General features: G+C 36.7%; 1 protein-coding gene across 7 annotated transcripts in view; it reads right to left on the reverse strand.

The window, feature by feature from the left end:
• Window positions 1-22,563, reverse strand: part of ATRX (ATRX chromatin remodeler) — a 296,672-nt gene that overhangs the window by 104,991 nt on the left and 169,118 nt on the right. For all 7 annotated transcript variants that reach the window (XM_030807617.1, XM_030807624.1, XM_030807622.1 and 4 more), the window contains 3 exons: window positions 11,766-11,903; window positions 10,184-10,359; window positions 7,997-8,114 (listed from right to left, as the gene is read on the reverse strand). In XM_030807617.1, the coding sequence (XP_030663477.1) occupies window positions 7,997-8,114; window positions 10,184-10,359; window positions 11,766-11,903 (432 nt within the window). The remainder of the gene's footprint in view (window positions 1-7,996; window positions 8,115-10,183; window positions 10,360-11,765; window positions 11,904-22,563) is intronic.

A 22,563-nucleotide genomic window follows, 5' to 3' on the forward strand; every position in this document is an offset into this window, starting at 1 on the left:
CTTAAACTATGGAATCACTAAGAGAAACCACTGGTGAAACTCTACAGGACATTGGACTGGGCAAAGATTTCTTGAGTAATACCTCAAAAGCAGAAACAACCAACACACAAAAAAATGGACAGATGGGATCATATCAAGTTAAAAAGCTTCTGCATAGCAAAGAATACAATCCAACAAAGTGAACAGACAACCCACAGGATGGGAGGAAATATCTGCAAACTACCCATCTGACAAGGGATTAATGACCACAATATATAAGGAGCTGAAACAAGTCAAATGGAAAAAAATTCTAAAAACTTAATTAAAAAATTGGCAAAAGACCTGAGTAGACATTTCTCAAAAGAAGACATGCAAATGGAAAACAGGTATAAGAAAAGGTACTCAACATCATTGGTCATCCGAGAAATGCTAATCAAAACTACAACAAGATATCATCTCACCCTTTAACGTGGCTTTTATCCAAAAGACAGACAAACGCTGGCGAGGAGGTGGAGAAAAGGGAACCCACATACACTGCTGTTGGGGACGTAAATTAGTACAACCACTATGGAGAAAAGTTTGGAAGTTTCTCAAAAAAGCAAAAACAGAGCTACCATATGATCCCACAATCCCACAGCTGGATATATACTCAGAAGAAAGAAAATCAGTATATTGAAGAGACTGGCACTCCTATGTTTGTTACAGCACTGTTTACAACAGCCAAGATTTGGAAGCAACCCAAAGTTTATCAACAGATGAATGAATAAAGAAAATATGGTACATGTACACAATGGGGTACTACACAGCCATAAAAGAGAATGAGATCCTGTCATTTCAAACAACATGAAACAGCAAGAAAGACAAATTTCACATATTCTCACTTATTTTGGGGAGCTAAGTTTTTTGTTTTTTGTTTTTGAGGCAGCTCTGTCACAAAGGCTGGAATGCAGTGGCATGATCACAGCTTGCTGCAACCTCTGCCACCCAGATTCAAGCAATTCTCCTGCTTCAGCCTCCTAAGTAGCCAGGATTAAAGGCACATGCCACCATGACTTTTGTATTTTTTTTTTATAGACAGGGTTTCACCATGTTGGCTAGGCTGGTCTTGAACTCCTGCCCTTAAGCCATCCACCTGCCCTGGCCTCCCAAAGTGCTGGGATTACAGGCATGAGCCACCATACCCGTCCAGGAGCTAAAATTTAAAACAACTGAACTCACAGAGATAAAAAGTAGAACAATAGTTAATAGAGGCTGCGAAGGGTAGCAGGGCAGGGGGAAAGGAGAGATGGATATTGGGCACAAAAATATAGTTAGGTAGAATGAATAAGAGCTAATATTTTATAGAACAGGATGACTACAGGCAACAATAATTTACTGTATACTTTAAAATAAATAAAATAATATAAATGACTTGTTTGTAAACACATTTAAGGATGAATGCTTGAGATGGATACCTCATTTACCCTGATGTGATTATGCATTGTACGGCTGCATTAAAATATCTCATGTACCTCATAAATATATACACCTACTATGTACCCACAAAACTTAAAACAATAAATTTTTTCTCTATATAATATCATGTCACCTGCAAATTGAAATAGTTTTACCCCTTCCATGACACTGTGGCATACTTTTAGTTTTCTGGTATAATTGTTCTGGCCAGAACCTCTAGAAAATGTTAAATATAAGAGGCAAAAGTGACATCCTTGTTTTGTTCCTGACCTCAGGAGAAAGCCATTGAGTTTTGCATTTCAATTAAATTCATAGCATAAGACACACACCAAAGAGAAAAACTACTTAGCTGGAAGATATGTCAGAATATACTAACTTAATGCAGCAGAGTTAAAATGATCAGGAATGTGGAAGAGATCTTAAGAGACACGGTTGATGGAGTAAGAAGAGCTGATAAATGTCATATCAAAACAGAAAGAAGGGGATAGAGCCAAATTTGAAGAGGTAATTTAACACACATTATAAACACAATTCTACTAATTTGAAAATATTAGAGTGTATACTAAAAAATATTTTGTGGCATTATCTTTTTGATCACTTTGCTATGCATTTTCATACATATCCTTTTTATTTCACAGAAATGGGTACTATTTCATCTTTATTACATAATATATTCTATATATTCCTAAATATTAACACACGATATTCCATGTTATAATATTTAATGTATCTTCCTGCATGTTATTAGATTATGGTGATATACCATAATATAAACTATCCCCGAAAGTTGAGGATTTGGGTTAATTTTCAATTTTTCATTATTATAAATAATGCCACAACAAGTAACAGTTCACTTTAGGTCACAAGCTGGATAATATAATTCCAGCCATTAAAAAAAAAAAATATATATATATATATATATATATATATAGTATATAAACACAATGTATATGTATTGTGTGTTTATGTCATGTGTGTTTATGACATTTAAGTGTCACACATACATTTTAAAAACTGGAAAGCAAGATATCAAATATTAAATAACTAGCAGTTCCAACTTCTGGTTTATGAGACTATAGGTAGTTTTTACTGTATTAGTGCCTTTCAATATTTCATATATATTTCACAATGAACACACATTGCTATTTCTGTAGCCAGAAAACTAAGCTTTGAAACAAACCCTGAGATTAACATCTTTTAATATAAATCTCTGCCTACATTTCTGACCACTTCCTTTGGAAAAAAACTTACAATTGAAATTAATTTTGATGTCCCTTTCCAAATTACTGTCCAATTTATGTTATCATCAAGAGGGCCCATTTCTCTGTAGCCTCAGAAACACTTAGTATCATTTTATCTTTGTAAATTTAGTAGTGTTCTGCGTTTAATGGTGATTCTGACAGTACAACCACATTTGGAAATTACTATTATACATTCTTTTCCCAGCTTGAAGTACACTATTCCAATGTTAGTCGTAATATTTTTAAACACTCAATTTGACTTAATAACTTATTGAAATAGCTAGATGAGGCCGAGCATGGTGGCTCACACCTGTAATCCCAGCACTTTGGGAGGCTGGGATGGGATTATCACTTGAGCCCAGGAGTTCAAGACAAGCCTGGGCAACATAGCAAGACCCCATCTCTCTATATAAAAACTGTTTAAATATTTTTAATTAAAAGAAATAAAATTTTAAAAAATAGCTAGAAGAGAGAATTTTGAATCTTCTCATCACAAAGAAATAACAAGTGTTTGAAGTGACAGATATGCTAAATTACCCTAATTTTATCATTACATAATGTATACATGTATCAAAATATCACTCTGTACCCATTAATATGTACAATTACTATGTGTCAATTAAAAACAAAACGAAACTTTAAAGTATTTTTCTGATTATGGAAGTTTTACATATATGTATATTTCTTGGATTTTGTAATTTTGCAGAAATGTATATAACAAGTAAGATACAAAAGAATATTTCCACCACTTAGAGAAAACCACCAAAGTTAACATTTCAGTGTCATTTTTCCATGTTCCCCTTGTCTAGTTCACTCATCTCAGGCCTCAGCTCACCCCTTACCAAAGAAAAAAATTTGGAGCAATGGTTCTTAAGCTGATGGTCCATCAAAATCACCTGTAGGGCTCATAAAAATGCAGATGCATGGGCCCTACTCCAGACCTTTTGAATCAATCTCTAAAGAGCGGCACTTGGGTCCATGCATTTTTAGAGACAAAAGCATATTACTGTGCTCCATTTGGGGGTACTTTTTAAATTCTGGTAAAACATACATTTTAAAAATTTACTGTTTTAAATGAGAACACATGGACACAGGGAGGGGCACATCACATACTGGGGCCTGTCGGGGGGTGAGGGGCAAGGGGAGGAAGAGCGTTAGGACAAATACCTAATGCATGTGGGGCTTGAAAACTAGATGATGGCTTGATAGGTACAGCACACCACCATGGCACATGTATACTTATGTAACAAACCTGCACGTTCTGCACATGTATCCCAGAACTTAAAGTAAAATAAAAATAAAATAAAATAAAAAATTTAGTTTTAACTACTTTTTAAGTACACAATTGAGTGGCATTAAGTATAATCACAATGTTGTACAAACATCATCACTCTCTATTTCTAGAACTTTTTAATCATTCCAAACAGAAACTTAGTACCCATTAACAGTAACTTCCCATTCCCTTCGTCCCCCAGAACCTGGTAATCACCATTCTACTTTCTACTCATAGAGTCTGACTACTCTAGGTACCTTTAAGCAGAATTATACAGTATTTGCCTTTTTGTGTCTGATATATTTCACTTAGCATTAATGTCTTCAAGCTTCATCTACGTGGTAGCAAATGTCGGAATTTCCCCCCTTTATAAGGCTAATATTCCACTGAAGTATGTCCATACCACATTTTGTTTATCCATTCATCCATCAACGGACATTTGGGTTGCTTCCACCTTTTTTTGCCATTATGAATGATGCAACTATAAACATAAGTGTCCCAGTATCTGTTTGAGTTCCTGCTTTCAATTCTTCTGGGTATACCTATAAGTGGAACTATTAGATCAAATGGTAATTCTATGTTTAACTTTCTGAGTTACTACTACAATGTTTTTCCACAGTAGCCACACCATCTGACATTCCTACTAGCAATGTACAGGGTTCCACTTTCTCCACATCCTCATAAGCACTTACTTTCCTTTTTTTTTTTTTATAATGGCCACCACAATGGGTGTGAAATGGTATCTCACTGTAGTTTTGATTTGCATTCCTCTAATGAGTAGATATGTTGAGCATTTTTTTATGTGCTTATTGGCCATTTGTATATCTTCTTTAGAGAAATGTCTATTCAAATCCTTTGCTTCTTTTTGAAACAGACTGTTTCTTTGTTGTTGAGTTGTAGGAGTTCTTTACATACAGTTGACCCTTGTGCACCAAAGGTATAAACCACACGGGTCCACTTATACACAGACTTTGTTTCAATCAAATGTTGATTGAAAATACAGTATTCGCAGAATGTGAAATCTACGTTTGACTTTTCATATATGCAGGTTCTGCGGGATTTGTGTATGAGCAAATTTTGGTATACACAGGCAGGTCCTAGAACCAATCCCCCACATATACCAAGGGATAACTATATTCTGCATGTGAATCCCTTATCAGATATATGTTTTGCAATATTTTCTCACATTCCATGGGCTATCTTTTCCTGTGTTCTATTTTTTGCACAGTTGTCAAAATAAGACAGCGTGTGGATTTTAATATTAAGTTTAAAGCCAGACTAATATTTAGTTATTAAAAAATTAAGTATCTACATGCTTATAAAACCTTAAGTGTTTAATAAATTGCAGAGGCTTACATGTTATTATAAACTTCTGATACCTTACAATAAAAGGCAAACCATAGAATTACACTGAAAAAAAGAAAACTAAGAAAAATTAAGAGGATTTTAGATTTCCTCCATATTCTTTAAAAGCCAGTTCCTTAGGACTTTCATTCTGCAAGTATTATAAATTATCACTAAAATTAACATGAAATTGCTGCTAATGTTAAAAACAAAATTTGGGTGAACTTCTTAAAAGTAACCACAGTCTAAAAAAGCCTAATGTAGAAACAAAAAATTTCTGGAATATTTAACAGATAAAATACCAAACATTTTAAATGCAAGTAAAATAGGCAGGTGATATTTCAAGAGAAATACTTGAAGATTTGTACTGAGAATCAAGACAGAGTAGTTATTCATATAACCCACTTGGCCTTTTATGAATGTTTTTCAAAGAGGCTATTTAACTTAGGTTATTCTACTCTATGGGTAATATTGCATTTGGTAAGGGGAAAACCCCACACCCTGAAACTTAAAGATTCATAGTACCAGGTGATAATTTAACAATCATATGTTTTAGATTTTAGCTATGGCAATTAGTGCTTTAGATATTTACTCCTATCAATGATAGTCACAAAGAATAAAGCAAAGCCCCCTGAATTCTTAAATAATTGCATTGCTCTCAAAAAGAGTAAGTTTTTAAAAATTTTTAAAAATTGATACATATTTATACATATTTTGGGAGTGCATGTGATATTTTGTTACATGCATAGAATATGCAATGATCAAGTCAGGGTATTCAGGGTATCCATCACCTTGAGTATTTATCATTTTTATATGTTGGAAACATTTCAAGTCCTCTCTTCTAGCTATTTTGAAATATACAATGCATTGTTGTTAACTATAGTCACCCCATTCTGCTATCAAACAGTAGAACTTATTCCTTCTATCTAACTACGTGTCTGTACCCATTAACCAACCTCTCTCTATCCCTCCCTCAACACACACATACTTCCCAGATTCGGGTATCTATCATTCTATCTACCTCCATGAGGTCAACCAAAAGAGTAGAGCTTAACATCTATACCTGAGCTGTTACCATATGTGATTGATTGATTGATTGATTGTTGTTGTTGTTGTTGTTGAGAGAGGGTAGTGCTCTGTTGCCCAGGCTGAAATGCAGTGGCACAATCATGGCTCACTGCAGGCTTGACCTCTCAGGATCAAGCAAACCTCCTGCCTCAGCCTCCCAAGTAGCTGGGACTACAGGTGTGCATTACCATACCCGGCTAATTTTTTGATTTTTCGTGGAGATGAGGTTTCACTATGCTGCCCAAGCTAGTCCCGAACTCCTGAGCTCAAGTGATCCTCTCACCTCGGCCTCCCGAAGTGCTGTGATTACAGGCACGAACGACCATGCCCAGCCTATGATTGGTTATTAAAGACAACCAATTCTATAAAACCTGAAAACACTATTGTGAGCATTTTCCCTAATATAAAACATTTTAAAAGGAAAAAATATTAAATGGCCAAATTTATTACTCCTTATCACTCAGAGATTAATTAAAGACAGATCTGAACATCCGTCTCTTAAACTATACAGCAACTCTCTCATTGGGATAACTGTTTGGTTATTTAATTATGCCTGCAATTGTTATTATTCAAAACAGAATAGTATAGTAAATCTACCAGCTTCTGATAGATATACAAATGAAAATGTGTGCTTTATTGGAACTGATTTTCTTCCAAAAGTCAATACAAAAATTGCTTTTATAAAAGCAAAAAAGCAGTTCCATAAAACACTAAGATTCAAATACTGTTTTCCCCAGCAGAATGTTTCTTGAGAACCATCATATTTTACTCTCTAGGATGCACTGCTATTACAAAAAGAGTACCACTTTAGCTATAATTATCATTTTAATATGTGTGTACATACCTCCATCCTCCTTTACTTTTTTGATCAATTACTGTATTCACAATGGGCCAAAGAGCAGACTCTAACCTGTATCTCCTAATTAAATGTGTAATATCATTTGGGGAAAGGTACCAGAATAAGTGATCAACAAGTAAGAAATCTCACTCCAGTCCAAAGATTTAGGTTTTGTTGTGTGAAGACAGACATCTTCAGGCACAGAGAGACACAGACACACACACACACACAAAGCTTATTGATGGTAAAACAAAAGCTATTCATTGTACTATTTTAAAGCATAGGAAAATACAAGAAATAAACTAGAAGGTCTTCATAACAAAAGTACCCAGAAAACAACTTCTGTTAGCATTTGGTGTATTTTAAGCATACTACATGCCTTGCCTTCTATTTTACTTTTGCCTTCAACCTTTGTTAGTTAAATAACTGAGAAACAAACTCATGAATTTAACTTACACGCCTTTTATTATTAATACTTTTTAAAAAATACTCTGGAATTTTGTATATCTTCTGTTATGGATTTATTCACATTCATAATTTTTCTGAAATAAAAGCTCTTTACAAATTAAGGGCATTATTCATATGTGCTGTATATCTTTTTCATCAGTTTGCTTCTTGATTTTAATTTTGACAGCATCAGTGTTTAATTAGAAATATTTTATGCTTTTAAGCATACCCATTTTATTCAAATGCAAAACTGAAAAAGAACAACAGACATAGTAAGATGACTGGAATAGTCTTCTTTGGAAAAAGAATGCCTTTATAGAGAAGATGAAATCAACAAGGTGTATTGGTTACCTGTTAAGTGATCTAAGTAGTACTGATAGAGCTTGCACTGAATAGAAGTCATTCTCACAGCTAACACATATTCGTGTTTTGGAGGCAAGAATTTTGTTAATGCTGTATAATCTTTCCTCTGTAATTAACAAGAAAGATAATGAAAATTAATCTAAATATTTAACAGGAATGAACTACAGGTTCTCATTGCTTATAACTGAAATATACACATAAATAGGCACTAAACATATAAGAAAACATTTTCTTAAATATATTTACCCTTTCTAAACCCACAATTATCTATACAATGTATTTCATATGACTCTACAATATGGTACACTGGTAAAAAGATACTGCAACACACCAGGTAGGTTTTAAATTGAAGCAATTACATTACCAAGTGAGCAATTTAAGTTTTCAAAATAGTCTTCTCTGTACAGAAAAAAAAAATAACAAAAGGTATGGAGGGGATGTAGTAGGTAGTGTGGGCAAAATGACTTGCTTTAATCGTATAGTAAAACCTAGGAATCAAAGTCTAATGCCGTCTGAGTTGGCTTCTGAGAAGGATATGCTAATATGTCAAACAATAACATATAATTTTAGAGGGAATATTTGCCCAATTAAGAAAGCAACCCATCTACAAGTACTCTTGAAACAATTTTATTTTAAGAATAGAAAAATAGAACACCAATGTGCTAAATAGAAATTACTCCTTAAACCAGAAAGAAAAATGCTGCCTGGGTAGTAGCAGCAATACAGAAACAGAGTACTTGCTAGCACATGTAGCCAACCTGACCAAATGGAACAACTACTCCTTATAATAATGGCAAGTACAGTCATCCCTCAGTATCTATGGGAGACTGGTTCCAGAACCCACCCCACCTCCACAGATACCAAAATCCATGAAAGTTCAAGTCACTTATATAAATAATGTAGTGTTTGCATATAATGTATAAACATCCTCCCATATACTTTAAATCATCCCTAGATTACTTATAATGCCTAACACAATATAAATACTATGTAAATAGTTGTTATACTCTATTGTTTAGGAAATAATGACAAGAAAAAAGTCTGTACATGTTCAGTACAGACACAATCATCCATTTTTTTCTTAATTATTTTCTTTTTTTTTAAGAGACAGGGTCTTACTCTATCATTGAGGCTGAAGTACAGTGGCATGATCTTAGCTTGCAGTCTTGAATTCCTGGGCTCAAGCAATCCTCCTGCCTCAGCCTCCCAAGTGACTGAGACTATAGGTGCGCACCACCGTGGCTGCCTAATTTTTTAAAACCTTTTTTTTAGAGACAGGGTCTTGCTCTGTCATCCAGCCTGGAGTGCAGTAGCATGATTTTAGCTCACTGCAGCCTTGAACTCCTGGGCTCAAGTTGATCCTCCCACCTTGGCCTCTTAAAGTGCTGGAATTACAGGTGTGCACCACTGTACCTAGCCTCTGTCCATTTTATCTATTTTTTAAAAAAATATTTTTGATCCATGGTAGGCTGAATCCATGGATGCAGAACCTGCAGATATGGAGGGCAAACTGTATATCCAACCAAAATAGCCTGTCTCATTTGTTAAAACATCTTTGAGGCTATTATCAGTACCTAACGTCCGCAGAGAAAGTGCATATCTTGAGATCTATTAACTGCCAGCTCAGTCTCTAGACACTTATCCATTCATTAATATAGATTCACTGAAAATCTGTATGTAAACGACACCACTAGTCTGTTCAGGTTATTATATATACTTGAAAGTAACAAAACTGTTTCTCTAGGATTACTTTAAAAGTGGCTCCTCTCTTAATTCATACTGGCCTTTCCTATAACCATTTCAAAAAAGTGAGATTTATAATACTGTACTACAGAATTAGGGTGAGCATAGGAACTTCATTATAGTAGCTATGTTCCTCTTAAGGAACTCCCTATCTTAAGGATGAAAAATCTAAACATTAACATAGTAAGATATGAGGCTTTACACCTGGCAAATGAATTAACTACGTTTTAAACTTCTCAGTGGAACTTCTTTTTTAAAAGTTGAATGCAGCAGAAATTTTTGAAGACAATGCAAGCAGATATAACTGTAAAACTATCTACTGAAAGAGCGGAAAAGAAAACACAAAATTATTAAACTTTAAGCTCAGAAAATATGTTGGGATTGTTATATAAAAAAGTAAGAATATTTTAGTACTATGGAACATATTTGTACCTGAACACATCCAGCTAACATCTCATAGAGAATGTGAGCACGTTTTTTCATCACTCTGACATCTACCATGGTAGAATCTGCACACTGACCATTTTGAATTGGATTTATAAATCTATTCCTGAACTCCTTAATGGATCCAAGTAAATTTTCCTTGATAAAATTAACCATACAATGATCTAAGAGAGAAGACATTATTCATTAACAACATTAACAATGGTTAAAAAGACTTAGAAAAATTCCCCAATGAAATGCTCATGTCAAAAACACATGCATTAGAATTAAGCTATAAAGAAAATCAAGCTAAGTGTAGAATAAACATGGTTGTAAGTCTGATCTACAAGTGAATTACCAAAACGAGAGAGAAAATTGAAGTAAAAACCATCCCTAAATACTAGACATGAATGTTTTTTAAAAATACCTAAGGACATTTTATTCAAACTCACTATTCTTTATAAGAGATATGAAGTATAAAACAAGTGGTCCGTTAATCTAACCATGATTTTATGGTCAGCGAGGCTATTTTGTGAAGAAAGGAGATACTAAGTCAAAACAATAAATAGGAGGTAATAAGCTACTATGCAAGTTAATTTATATTAACTGATTCATTACCAGAATAATCAAATAATATTTGAGAGATCAAATAATAACAACTGTTATTCAGTATTCAGTTGGGGCTACACAAATAGTAAAAAAAAAAAAAATTAATTACTAATGTATTTTGAAAGACTAACCCATTTTGTAAAAATTAATAGAGCCATCACTTGTCCCATACTATATAGGACCACAATATGAAACAGCATTTCTATAAATAGGGTAATAGAACAGAAAAGAGGAAAACTGGAACAGATAAAAACAAACATAAAGTATAAGCTAAAGTGAAATGACTAGTATTACAAATAATACAATAGCAAAAAGTTACCATAAATACACTAAAGGAATGTAACACAGAGGAAAATAACAAAAAGCCATTACAGTGGGAAAAAAAAGTGAGAGATTATAACAAGAAATTTCAATTTGTTACTTGCTGAATAATCTCATGTTCCCTTCTTTAGTGTCACCACAGACATATGAAAATAAGGGAAATTCACAAGTCACTTCCCTAGGTTCACATCAACTACCTTTAGCCTCAGCAAACTGTCCTGCCATGGATTCAGTAAACCTCTCCTTCTCTCATCTCCACTTTACTAAAATGTTCACAGTTCCCATTTCTTTTTGATTTCTTGACAGTACATGCCCCAAAACTGGAATATCCCCTTAAAATTATCTGGAGTAATCACATATGCTTATGTACTTTCTAAAGCAATCATTAAGACTTCTGATAGTCTTGCAATAATTCACATTCCATATTTATATATGAACATTCACAATGGCGTTATCTCTTGACTGTATTTTACCACTCATATTTATAAAGCATCTCATTTGAAAAGTATGTTATTCTTTCACAGAAGACTAAGATGAACCTATGTAGATCATGGTCTAGGACTATACTAGAATATGTAGAAGAATGGCAAATGGTAAAGTTACAAAAATATATCTGAGGAAATACCGATATTCTACTGCATAATCAGAGATATTAACTCACACTCAATTAGGTTATTTTGAAGTGGTGTTCCTGTTAAAATAATCCTCCTCCTTGATCGTATAGAATTCATAGCTTTAGAAACAGCAGATGCTTCATTTTTTAGAATATGGCCTTCATCACAAACAACAAAATCAGGGCCTACAAAAATAAATAGAAAAATAACACAATTAATATATAACAAAACTGAAAATGTGATCAATTTAAGTAAATAGTTAATCCCTTTAAAGTGCTGATCTTATAGGAAGATAAAATGACATCATTGTAAGTATAAACATATTTTATCTGCTCCTGTATTTGGTTAATACAGCACTAACTATATTAATTATATCCAAATGGTAGAGCACTGAAGTACCACTATAAATGGTGCTCAGGGTCCTCTGAGTTTACAAAAATAAGCAAAAATAAAAATAACAAGAGGGAAAAAGTTCCCCCTAACAGATATAGCGTATTTTTAAAAATGTCTTTTAAAATTGAAAAGTCTTTAAAGCTATTTCAGCATTAGTATATCAACTTAAACTATCAGCAAAGACTAAGAGCAATGTATATATACATGAAAAGACAAATTTCAAAAGTTACACTTTAAGAATAATATATGTCACAATAGACCATATAATATTTCCCACTTAGTCCAAATAACTAACATTCATTGCTGGGGAAAAATTTTAACTGATAAAAGTGAAACTGATGGACACAGGAAGGGGAACATCACACTCCGGGGACTGTTGTGGGGTGGGAGGAGGGGGGAGGGACAGCATTAGGAGATATACCTAATGCTAAATGACGAGTTAATGGGTGCAGGAAATCAACATGGCACATGGATACATATGTAACAAACCTGCACATTGTGCACATGTACCCTAAAACCTAAAGTATAATAATATAATAAATTAAAAAAAAAAAATGAAACTGGTTGTTACATGGGTATGGAGGGTAGGGAGAACTGCTTTTAAGCTACAAAAGATCTTAAAAGCTTAAACTCAGAAAATATTTGGGATTGCAGCGTAAAAAAGTAACAATATTTTATTACTATGGAATGCATTTGTACCTGAACAAATACGTTCCACAGCATCTGTGGACTCTTTTAGAAGAAATACTAAAGGCTTATTTGTTAAAATAACAGATATATATTTTTTCTTTTTTCTTTTTTTTTTTTAATTTGAGATGGAGTCTCCCTCTGTCGCCCAGGCTGGAATGCAGTGGCACAATCTTGGGTCACTGCAACCTCCACCTCCCAGGTTCAGGTAATTCTCCTACCTCAGCCTATCGAGTAGCTGGGCTTACAGGTGCCTGCCACCATGCCTGGCTTTTTTTTTGTATTTTTAGTAAAGATGAGGTTTCACCATGTTGGTCAGGCTGGTCTCGAACTCCTGACCTCAAGTGATCTGCCCGCCTTGGCCTCCCAAAGTGCTGGGATTACAGGCATAAGCCACCACGCCCAGCTGATATATATTTTTTCCAGGGCATAATACATACTCTATTTGCTTGCTGGTTAACATATACACACATATTACTTAATTGCTGATTTCAACAAAGCAGCTGTCAAACTATCCCCCAATCTGGTAAGCATTAGAGAAAATGCAACTTTTACATGACTTCAAAAGTAACTGCTTCAGTATGACAGATCAAATAATAACAACTGTTATTCAGTATTCAGTTGGGGCTACACAAATAGTAAAAAAAAAAAAAAAAACTAATATTTTGTAAAACTAAAATCTCTAGCTTTGTATTTAAAAATTATGCATCCCTTACTTCGAAACCAAAAACATTTTCTACAGAGAAAAAAATGCCTTTTACAGCAGTGATTTAAATGGTTTTACCACTTAATATTCGGTATCCATGAGGATGCGTTGAAATGGGTACTCTCATACACTCTGTGGGAGTCTAAATTAGTATCAAAAATTTTGGAAGTCAATTTTACAATAATTATCAAAATGCAAAATGTGTAAACCCTTTGACCCATATTTCAATTTCTAGGAATTGTTCCCAAAGATATGCTTCCACAGGCACCCAAAGATACATAAAAGAATGTTCTCTGCAGCACGGTTTGTTATGGAGGAAAATTGAAAACAACCTAAAAATTTGTCAGAGGGGATCTGGTAAATGGGGCTTAAACCATGGGATAATGGAATAAGTCACAGAGTTAAAATTAATGAGGTAGACACACCCCCACTGGAGAAGCTGAAGGTCTGTTTGGAGGAGAAATTCCTGACTTTACCTGGAGTTGAGTCAAGTTAGAAAGCCAAGCCGAGCAAAATACAGCGGTAGAGGAAGTAGCAGGGGCACTGGGAGCTTGCAGGATCCCCAAGCAGCACATTCCTGCCTGGCAACACAGGATCCATCAGGAGGGTGGCCATCAGAGCAGGGGGTAAAACTCCACAGGGAGAAGGACTTCTCTAGCTGAACTTTTTAACAATTCGAATGGGGCAAGAAGCCTCCTGGCCAGAACAACAGGGAGGGCGCAAATCCAGACTGCAGACTTCACAGGTGGGGGATGAACTAAAGCCCTTTTCTTTTGCAGCTTGGAGGTGGAAAGCCTGGGGCAAGTTTTCAAGCCAGACTCGCCCTTCTCCTGGAAACACACTCCGGGCTGTTTCGGCGCTGGAGGGGTGGGGGGTGCGGTGCACCGTGGGAGTGAGACAAGACCAGCCTTTCGGTTTGCGTGGGAGCTGGGTGAGGCCTGTGACTGCCGGCTTTCGCCACCCTCCCCACCCCGCTTCCCTGACAACTTGCATGACTCAGCAGAGGCAACCATAATCCTTCTAGGTACACAACTCCAGTGACCTGGGAATCTCACCACATCCCCCACAGCAGCCACAGCAAGACCCATCCAAAGAGAGTCTGAGCTCAGATACGCCTAGCCCCGCCCCCACCTGACAGTCCTTCCCTACCCACCCTGGTAGCAGAAAACAAAGGACAAATACTCTTTGGAGTTCTAGGGCCCCGCCCATCCCCAGTCCCTCTCCACACTGCTACAGCTGATGCATTCTGGAAAGCGCCACCTCCTGGCAGGAGGCCAACCAGCACAAAAATAGAGCATTAAACCAGCAAAGCCAAGGACCCCCCACGGAGTCCACTGCATCCTGTGCCACCTCCACCAGTACAGTCGCTAGTATCCATGGCTGACAGACCCATAGACAGTTCACCTCACAGGACTCTGTGCAGACAAACCCCAGTACCAGCCTGGAGCCGGGTAGACTCGCTGGGTGGCTAGACCCAGAAGAGAAACAACAATCACTGGAAGCCACATCCACAGGAAAAGGGGGAAAGTACTGTATCTGGGGAACACCCTGTGGGACAAAACAATCTGAACAACAGCCTTCAGCCCTAGACCTTCCCTCTGACAGAGCGGGAAGGAACCAGAAAACCAACCCTAGTCATATGACGAAACAAGGCTCGTCAACACCCCCCAAAAATCACACTAGTTCACCAGCAATGGATCCAAACCAAGAAGAAATCCCTGATTTATCTGAAAAAGAATTCAGGACGTTAGTTATTAAGCTAATCAGGGAGGGACCAGAGGAAGGCAAAGCTGAATGCAAGGAAATCCAAAACATGATATAAGAAGTGAAGGGAGAAATATTCAAGGAAACAGATAGCATAAAGAAAAAAACAATCAAAAATTCAGGAAACATTGGACACACTTTTAGAAATGCAAAATGCTCTGGAAAGTCTCGCAATAGAACTGATCAAGTAGAAGAAAGAAATTCAGAGCTCAAAGACAAGGTCTTCGAATTAACCCAATCCAACAAAGACAAAAAAGAATAAGAAAATATGAACAAAGCCTCTAAGAAGTCTGGGATTATGTTAAACGACCAAACCTAAGAATAATCAGTGTTCCTGAGGAAGAAGACAATTCTAAAAGCTTGATAAATATATTTAGGGGAATAATCAAGGAAAACTTCCCTGGCCTTGCTAGAGACCTAGACATGCATATACAAGAAGCACAAAGAACACCTGGGAAATTCATCGCAAAAAGATCTTCGCCCAGGCACATTGTCATCAGGTTATCCAAAGTTAAGGCGAAGGAAAGAATCTTAAGAACTGTGAGACAGAAGCACCAGATAACCTATTAAGGAAAACCTATCAGATTAATAGCAGATTTCTCAGCAGAAACCCTGCAAGCTAGAAGGCATTGGGGCCCTATTTTCAGCCACTTCAAACAAAACAATTATCAGCCAAGAATTTTGTATCCAGTGAAACTAAGCATCATATATGAAGGAAAGATGGTCATTTTCACATAAACAAATGATGAGAGAATTTGCCATTACCAAGCCACCACTACAAGAACTGCTAAAAGGAGCTCAAAATCCTGAAACAAATGCTGGAAACACATCAAAACAGAACCTCTTTAAAGCATAAATCACACAGGACCTATAAAACAAAAATACAAGTTAAAAAAAAAACAAAAAACAAAATGAAAAACCCAAAGTATGCAGGCAACAAGGCGCATAATGAATGCAATGGTACCTCACATTTCCATATTAAGATGGAATGTAAATGGCCTAAATGCTCCACTTAAAAGATCCAGAACCCCAGAATGCGTAAGAACTCACCAAACAACTATCTGCTGTCTTTAGGAGACTCACCTAACACATAAGGACTCACATAAACTTAAAGTAAAGGGGTGGAAAAAGACATTTCATGAAAATGGACACCAAAAGCGAGCAGGGGTAGCTATTCTTATATCAGACAAAACAAACTTTAAAGCAACAGCAGTTAAAAGAGTCAAAGAGGGATATTATATAATGGCAAAAGGCCTGGTCCAACAGGAAAAGATCACAATGCTAAACATATATGCAACTAACACTGGACCTCACAAATTTACAAAACAATTACTAATAGGCCTAATAAATCAGATAGCAACACAATAATCATGGGGGACTTCAGTACTCTACTGACAGCACTAGACAGGTCATCAAGACTGAAAGTCTACAAAGAAACAATGGATTTAAACTATATCCTGGAACAAATGGACTTAACAGATATATACAGAACATTTCATCCAACAACCACAGAATACACGGTCTATCCAAGAGCCCATGGAAATTTCTCCAAGACAGACCATATGATAGGCCATAAAATGAGCCTCAATAAATTAAAGAAAACTGAAATTATATCAAACATTCTGTCAGACCACAGTGGAATAAAACTGGAAATCAACTCCAAAAGGAACCTTCAAAACCACGCAAATACATGGAAAACAGCCTTGTCCTGAATAAGCAGTGGGTCAAAAACAAAATCAAGATGGAAATTAAAAAATTCTTCAACCTGAATACAGTAATGACACAGCCTATCAAAACCTCTGGGATACAGCTGAGGCAGTGCTAAGAGGAAAGTTCATAGCCCTGAATTCCTACATCAAAAAGTCCGAAAGAGCACAAACGGACAATCTAAGGTCACTAGGAACTAGAGAAACAAAAACAAAACAAACCCAAACCCAGCAGAAGAAAGGAAATAACCAAGATCAGAGCAGTACTAAATGAAATGGAAACAAAACAAAAAATACAAAAGATAAATGAAACAAAAAGCTCGTTCCTTGAAAAGATAAAACAAAATTGATAGAACATTAGCAAGATTAACCAAGAAAAGAAGAGAGAAAATCCAAATAAAGTCACTGAGAAACGAAACAGGAGATAGTACAACTGACACCACTGAAATACAAAAGATCATTCAAGGAGGCTATTATGAACACCTCTACGCATATAAACTAGAAAACCTACAAGAGGTGGATAAATTCCTAGAAAAATACAACCCTCCTAGCTTAAATCAGGAAGAATTCGATACCCTGAACAGACCAGTAACAAGCAGTGAGATTGAGATGGCAATTTAAAAATTACCAACAAAAAAAAGTCCAGGACCAGACCGATTCACAGCAGAATTCTACCAGACATTCAAAGCACTGGTACCAATCCTTTTGACACTATCCCACAAGATAGAGAAAGAAGTAACCCTCCCTAATTCATCCCTATTCATCACCCTAATAGCAAAACCAGGAAAGATCACAACCAAAAAAGAAAACTACAGACCATTATCCTCGACGAACACAGATGCTAAAATCCTTAACAAAAATATTAGCTAGCCAAATCCAACAACATGCCAAAAAGATAATCCACCATGATCAAGTGGGTTTCATATCAAGGATGCAGGGATGGTTTGACACATGCGAGTAAATAAATGTGATACACCACATAAACAGAATTAAAAACAAAAATCACATGATCATCTCAATAGATGCAGAAAAAGCATTTGACAAAATCCAGCATCCCTGTATGATTAAAACTCTCAGCAAAATCGACATACAAGTGACATATCTTAATGTAATAAAAGCCATCTATGACAAACCCACAGCCAACATAATACTGAATGGAGAAAAGCTGAAAGCATTCCCTCTGAGAACGGAAACAAGACAAGGATGCCCACCCTCACCACTCCTCTTCAACATAGTACTGGAAGTCCTAGCCAGAGCAATCAGATGAAAGAAATAAAGGGAATCCGGGCCGGGCGCGGTGGCTCATGCCTGTAATCCCAGCACTTTGGGAGGCTGAGCGGGCGGATCACGAGGTCAGGAGATCGAGACCATCCTGGCTAACACAGTGAAACCCCGCCTCTACTAAAAATACAAAAAAATTTAGCTGGGCGTGGTGGCAGGCGCCTGTAGTCCCAGCTACTCAGGAGGCTGAGGCAGGAGAATGGTGTGAACCCGGGAGGCGGAGCTTGCAGTGAGCCAAGATGGCACCACTGCACTCCAGCCTGGGCGACAGAGCGAGACTCCGTCTCAAAAAAAAAAAAGAAAAAGAAATAAAGGGAATCCAATCAGTAAAGAGGAAGTCAAACTGTCCCTGTTTGCTGACGATTATCGTTTACCTTGAAAACCCTAAAGACTCCTCCACAAAGCTCCTAGAACTGATAAAAAAATTCAGCAAGGTTTCCGGATACAAGATTAATGTACACAAATCAGTAGCTCTTCTATAAACCAACAGCAACCAAGTGGAGAATCAAATCAAGAACTCAACCCCTTTTACAATAGCTGCATAAATAAATATATAAATAAATAAACAAGAAAGATAGGAATATACCTAACAAAGGAGTCAAAAGACCTCTACAAGGAAAACTACAAAACACTGCTGAAAGAAATCACAGACGACACAAACAAATGGAAACACATCCCATGCTCATGAATGGGTAGAATCAATATGGTGAAAATCACCATACTGCCAAAAGCAATCTACAAATTCAATGCAATCCCCATCAAAATAACACCATCATTCTTCAGTTAGAAAAAACAATTTTAAAATTCATATGGAACCAAAAAAGAGCCCGCAGAGCCAAAGCAAGACTAAGCAAAAAGAACAAATCTGGAGGCATCACACTACCTGATTTCAAACTATTCTGTAAAGGCCACAGTCACCAAAACAGCTTGGTACTGGTATAAAAATAAGCACACAGACCAATGGAACAGAATAGAGAACTCAGAAATAAACCCAAATACTTAGAGCCAACTAATCTTCGACAAAGCAAACAAAAACATAAAGTGGGGAAAAGACACCCTTTTCAACAAATGGTGCTGGGATAATTGGCTACCCACATGTAGGAGAATTAAACTGCATCTACATCTCTCATCTTACACAAAAATCACCTCATGATGGATTAAGGACTTAAACCTAAGACCTGAAACTATAAAAATTCTAGAAGATAACATTGGAAAAACCCTTCTAGACATTGGCTTAGTCAAGGATTTCATGGTCAAGAACCCAAAAGCAAATGCAATAAAAACAAAGATAAATAGCCAGGACCTAATTAAACTAAAGAGCTTTTGCATGGCAAAAGGAACAGTCAGCAGAGTAAACAGACAACCCACGGAGTGGGAGAAAATCTTCACCATCTATACATCTGACAAAGGACTAATATCCAGAATCTACGATGAACTCAAATCAGTAAGAAAACAAACAAACAATCCCATCACAAAGTGGGCTAAGAATATGAATAGACAATTCTCAAAAGAAGATACACAAATAGACAACAAACATATGAAAAAATGCTCAACATCACTAATGATCAGTGAAATGCAAATCCAAAATACAATGTGATACCACCTTATTCCTGCAAGCATGGCCATAATCAAAAAACAGTAGATGTTGGTGTGAATGCAGCGATCAGGGAACACTTCTACACTGCTGGTAGGAATGTAAACTAGTACAGCTGCTATGGAAAACAGTGTGGAGATTCCTTAAAGAACTAAAAGTAGAACTACAATTTGATCCAGCAATCCCACTACTGTGTATCTACCCAGAGGAAAAGAAGTCATTATTCAAAAAAGATATTTGCACATGCATATTTATAGCAGCACAATTCACAGTTGCAAAATTGTGGAACCAGCCCAAATGCCCATCAATCAATGAGTGGATAAAGAAATTGTGGCATATATATATATATGATGGAATACTACTCTGCCATAAAAAGGAATGAATTAACAGTATTTGCAATTACCTGGATGAGATTTGGGACTATTATTCTAAGTGAAGTAACTCAGGAATGGAAAAGCAAACATCAAATGTTCTCACTGATACGTGGAAGCTAGGCTATGAGGACACAAAGGCATAAGAATGACACAACGGACTTTGCGGACTTGGGGGTAAGAGTAGGAGGAGGGCAAGGGATAAAAGACAACATATATGGTGTAGTATATACTGCTCGGGTGATGGATGCACCAGGATCTCACATATCACCACTAAAGAACTTACTCATGTAACCAAATACCACCTGTACCCCAATAACTTATAGAAAAATAAATAATAATCTGAAAAAATGATGTATATCTCTATGTGCAAACCTTGAAAGATATGACAAATATATTATTAAATAAAAAGGAGTATGTTGCAGAATAATCTATATTATGATCCTATTTGTATATTTTTGCTGTAATAAACCATAACCATGAGTCTAATGGATTTTCTGAGTTCTGTGAGCCCTTCTTATGAGTTACCAAGCCTGAGGGTGGCTTTGAGGACCACTTAAGTGTTGCAATACCAAATAAGGAGAATACATGCTTCTGTAAGCACAAAAAATTCCTATAAGGATATAAATGAAACAATAATGAGACTAGGAGGTAGGGAACGTTTACTTTTCAATATACAACATTTTCTTCTGTTTTTATTTTGCTTAAGGATATGTATCACTTTTATAATTTCTTTAACTTAAAAGAACTATTTGTTGGCATGGCAATGGAAGGAGAGTGGTAGCCCTATCGTTAGTAAGGATATCTGAAGAACTAGAAGAATTAAGAATAAAAGTAAGCCAGGCGCGGTGGCTCACGCCTGTAATCCCAGCACTTTGGCAGGCCGAGACGGGCGGATCATGAGGTCAGGAGATAGAGACCATCCTGGCTAACACGGTGAAACCCCGTCTCCACTAAAAATACAAAAAGAAAAATTAGCCCGGCATGGTGGCAGGCGCCTGTAGTCCCAGCTACTCGGGAGGCTGAGGCAGGAGAATGGCGTGAACCCGGAAGGCGGAGCTTGCAGTGAGCCGAGATTGCGCCACTGAGCTCCAGCCTGGGCGACAGAGTGAGACTCCGTCTCAAAAAGAAATTAAATAAAATAGGGCCAGGCGCGGTGGCTCACGCTTGTAATCCCAGCACTTTGGGAGGCCGAGGCGGGCGGATCACGAGGTCAGGAGATCTAGACCACCGTGAAACCCCGTCTCTACTAAAAATACAAAAAAAAAAAAAAAAATTAGCCGGGCATGGTGGCGGGCGCCTGTAGTCCCAGCTACTCGGAGAGGCTGAGGCAGGACAATGGCGTGAACTCGGGAGACGGAGCTTGCAGTGAGCCGAGATTGCACCACCACTGCACTCCAGCCTGGGTGACAGAGCGAGACTCTGTCTCAAAAAAAAAAATATATAAAATAAAATAAAAATAAAAGTAAATGCACTCATTAATAACCCTGAGTCAATGAAAAAGTTAAAATTGTTATTCATATATTAAACATGTTATTCATCATATTAGAATATGAATTATAAGAGGAATGTATATAACATTTACTAACATAAAAAATTAAAAATAAGTATTTTTAATGTTCGAAAGGAGTAAGTTTTAGCTGGACATGGTGGCTCACACCTGTAATGCCAGCTACTACTCAGGAGGCTGAGGCAGAAGGATTGCTTGAGGCCAGGAGGCCAAGACTAACCTAAGCAACATAACGAGACCCTCATCTACAAAAAATGAGTTGTGTGTCAGGAGTTCGAGACCAGCTGGGGTAACATAGTGAGATCCTCATCTCCAAATAATTATCTAGGTGTTGTCAGGAGTTCGAGACCAGCCTGGGCAACACAGTAAGACCCTGTCTCTACGAAAAAAAAAAATTTAGTTGGGCATGGCGGCACATTCCTGTAGTCTTAGCTCCTCAGAAGGCTGAACTGGGAGGATCACTTGAGCCCAGGATTTGAAGCTACAGTGAGCTATAATCATGCTACTGCACTCCAGCCTGGGTAACAGAATGAGATCCCCATCTCCCTGCCCCCTAAATACATACATACATACATACATACTTACATAAAATGAAATATTTGTTACCTTATATACTTTCTAGAAAACTTAATTCCCAAACAATGAAATATATATATATCAGATAGGAGGGTTTCAAAATACCTACACTTATAAATAATTATAAAGAAACTACAGGGGGAATGGCAGCCATGAGGCTCTGGAGAGCAGAAAAACAGGAATTTAGAGAAAGACTTGGAGAGAATTTCTTCTGTTCAAAAATTCAAGCCTGACTAAAAGAGTCTGTTAAGATGGTT

Source organism: Nomascus leucogenys, chromosome X, assembly GCF_006542625.1.
Source record: "Nomascus leucogenys isolate Asia chromosome X, Asia_NLE_v1, whole genome shotgun sequence".
Classification (NCBI taxonomy): domain Eukaryota; kingdom Metazoa; phylum Chordata; class Mammalia; order Primates; family Hylobatidae; genus Nomascus; species Nomascus leucogenys.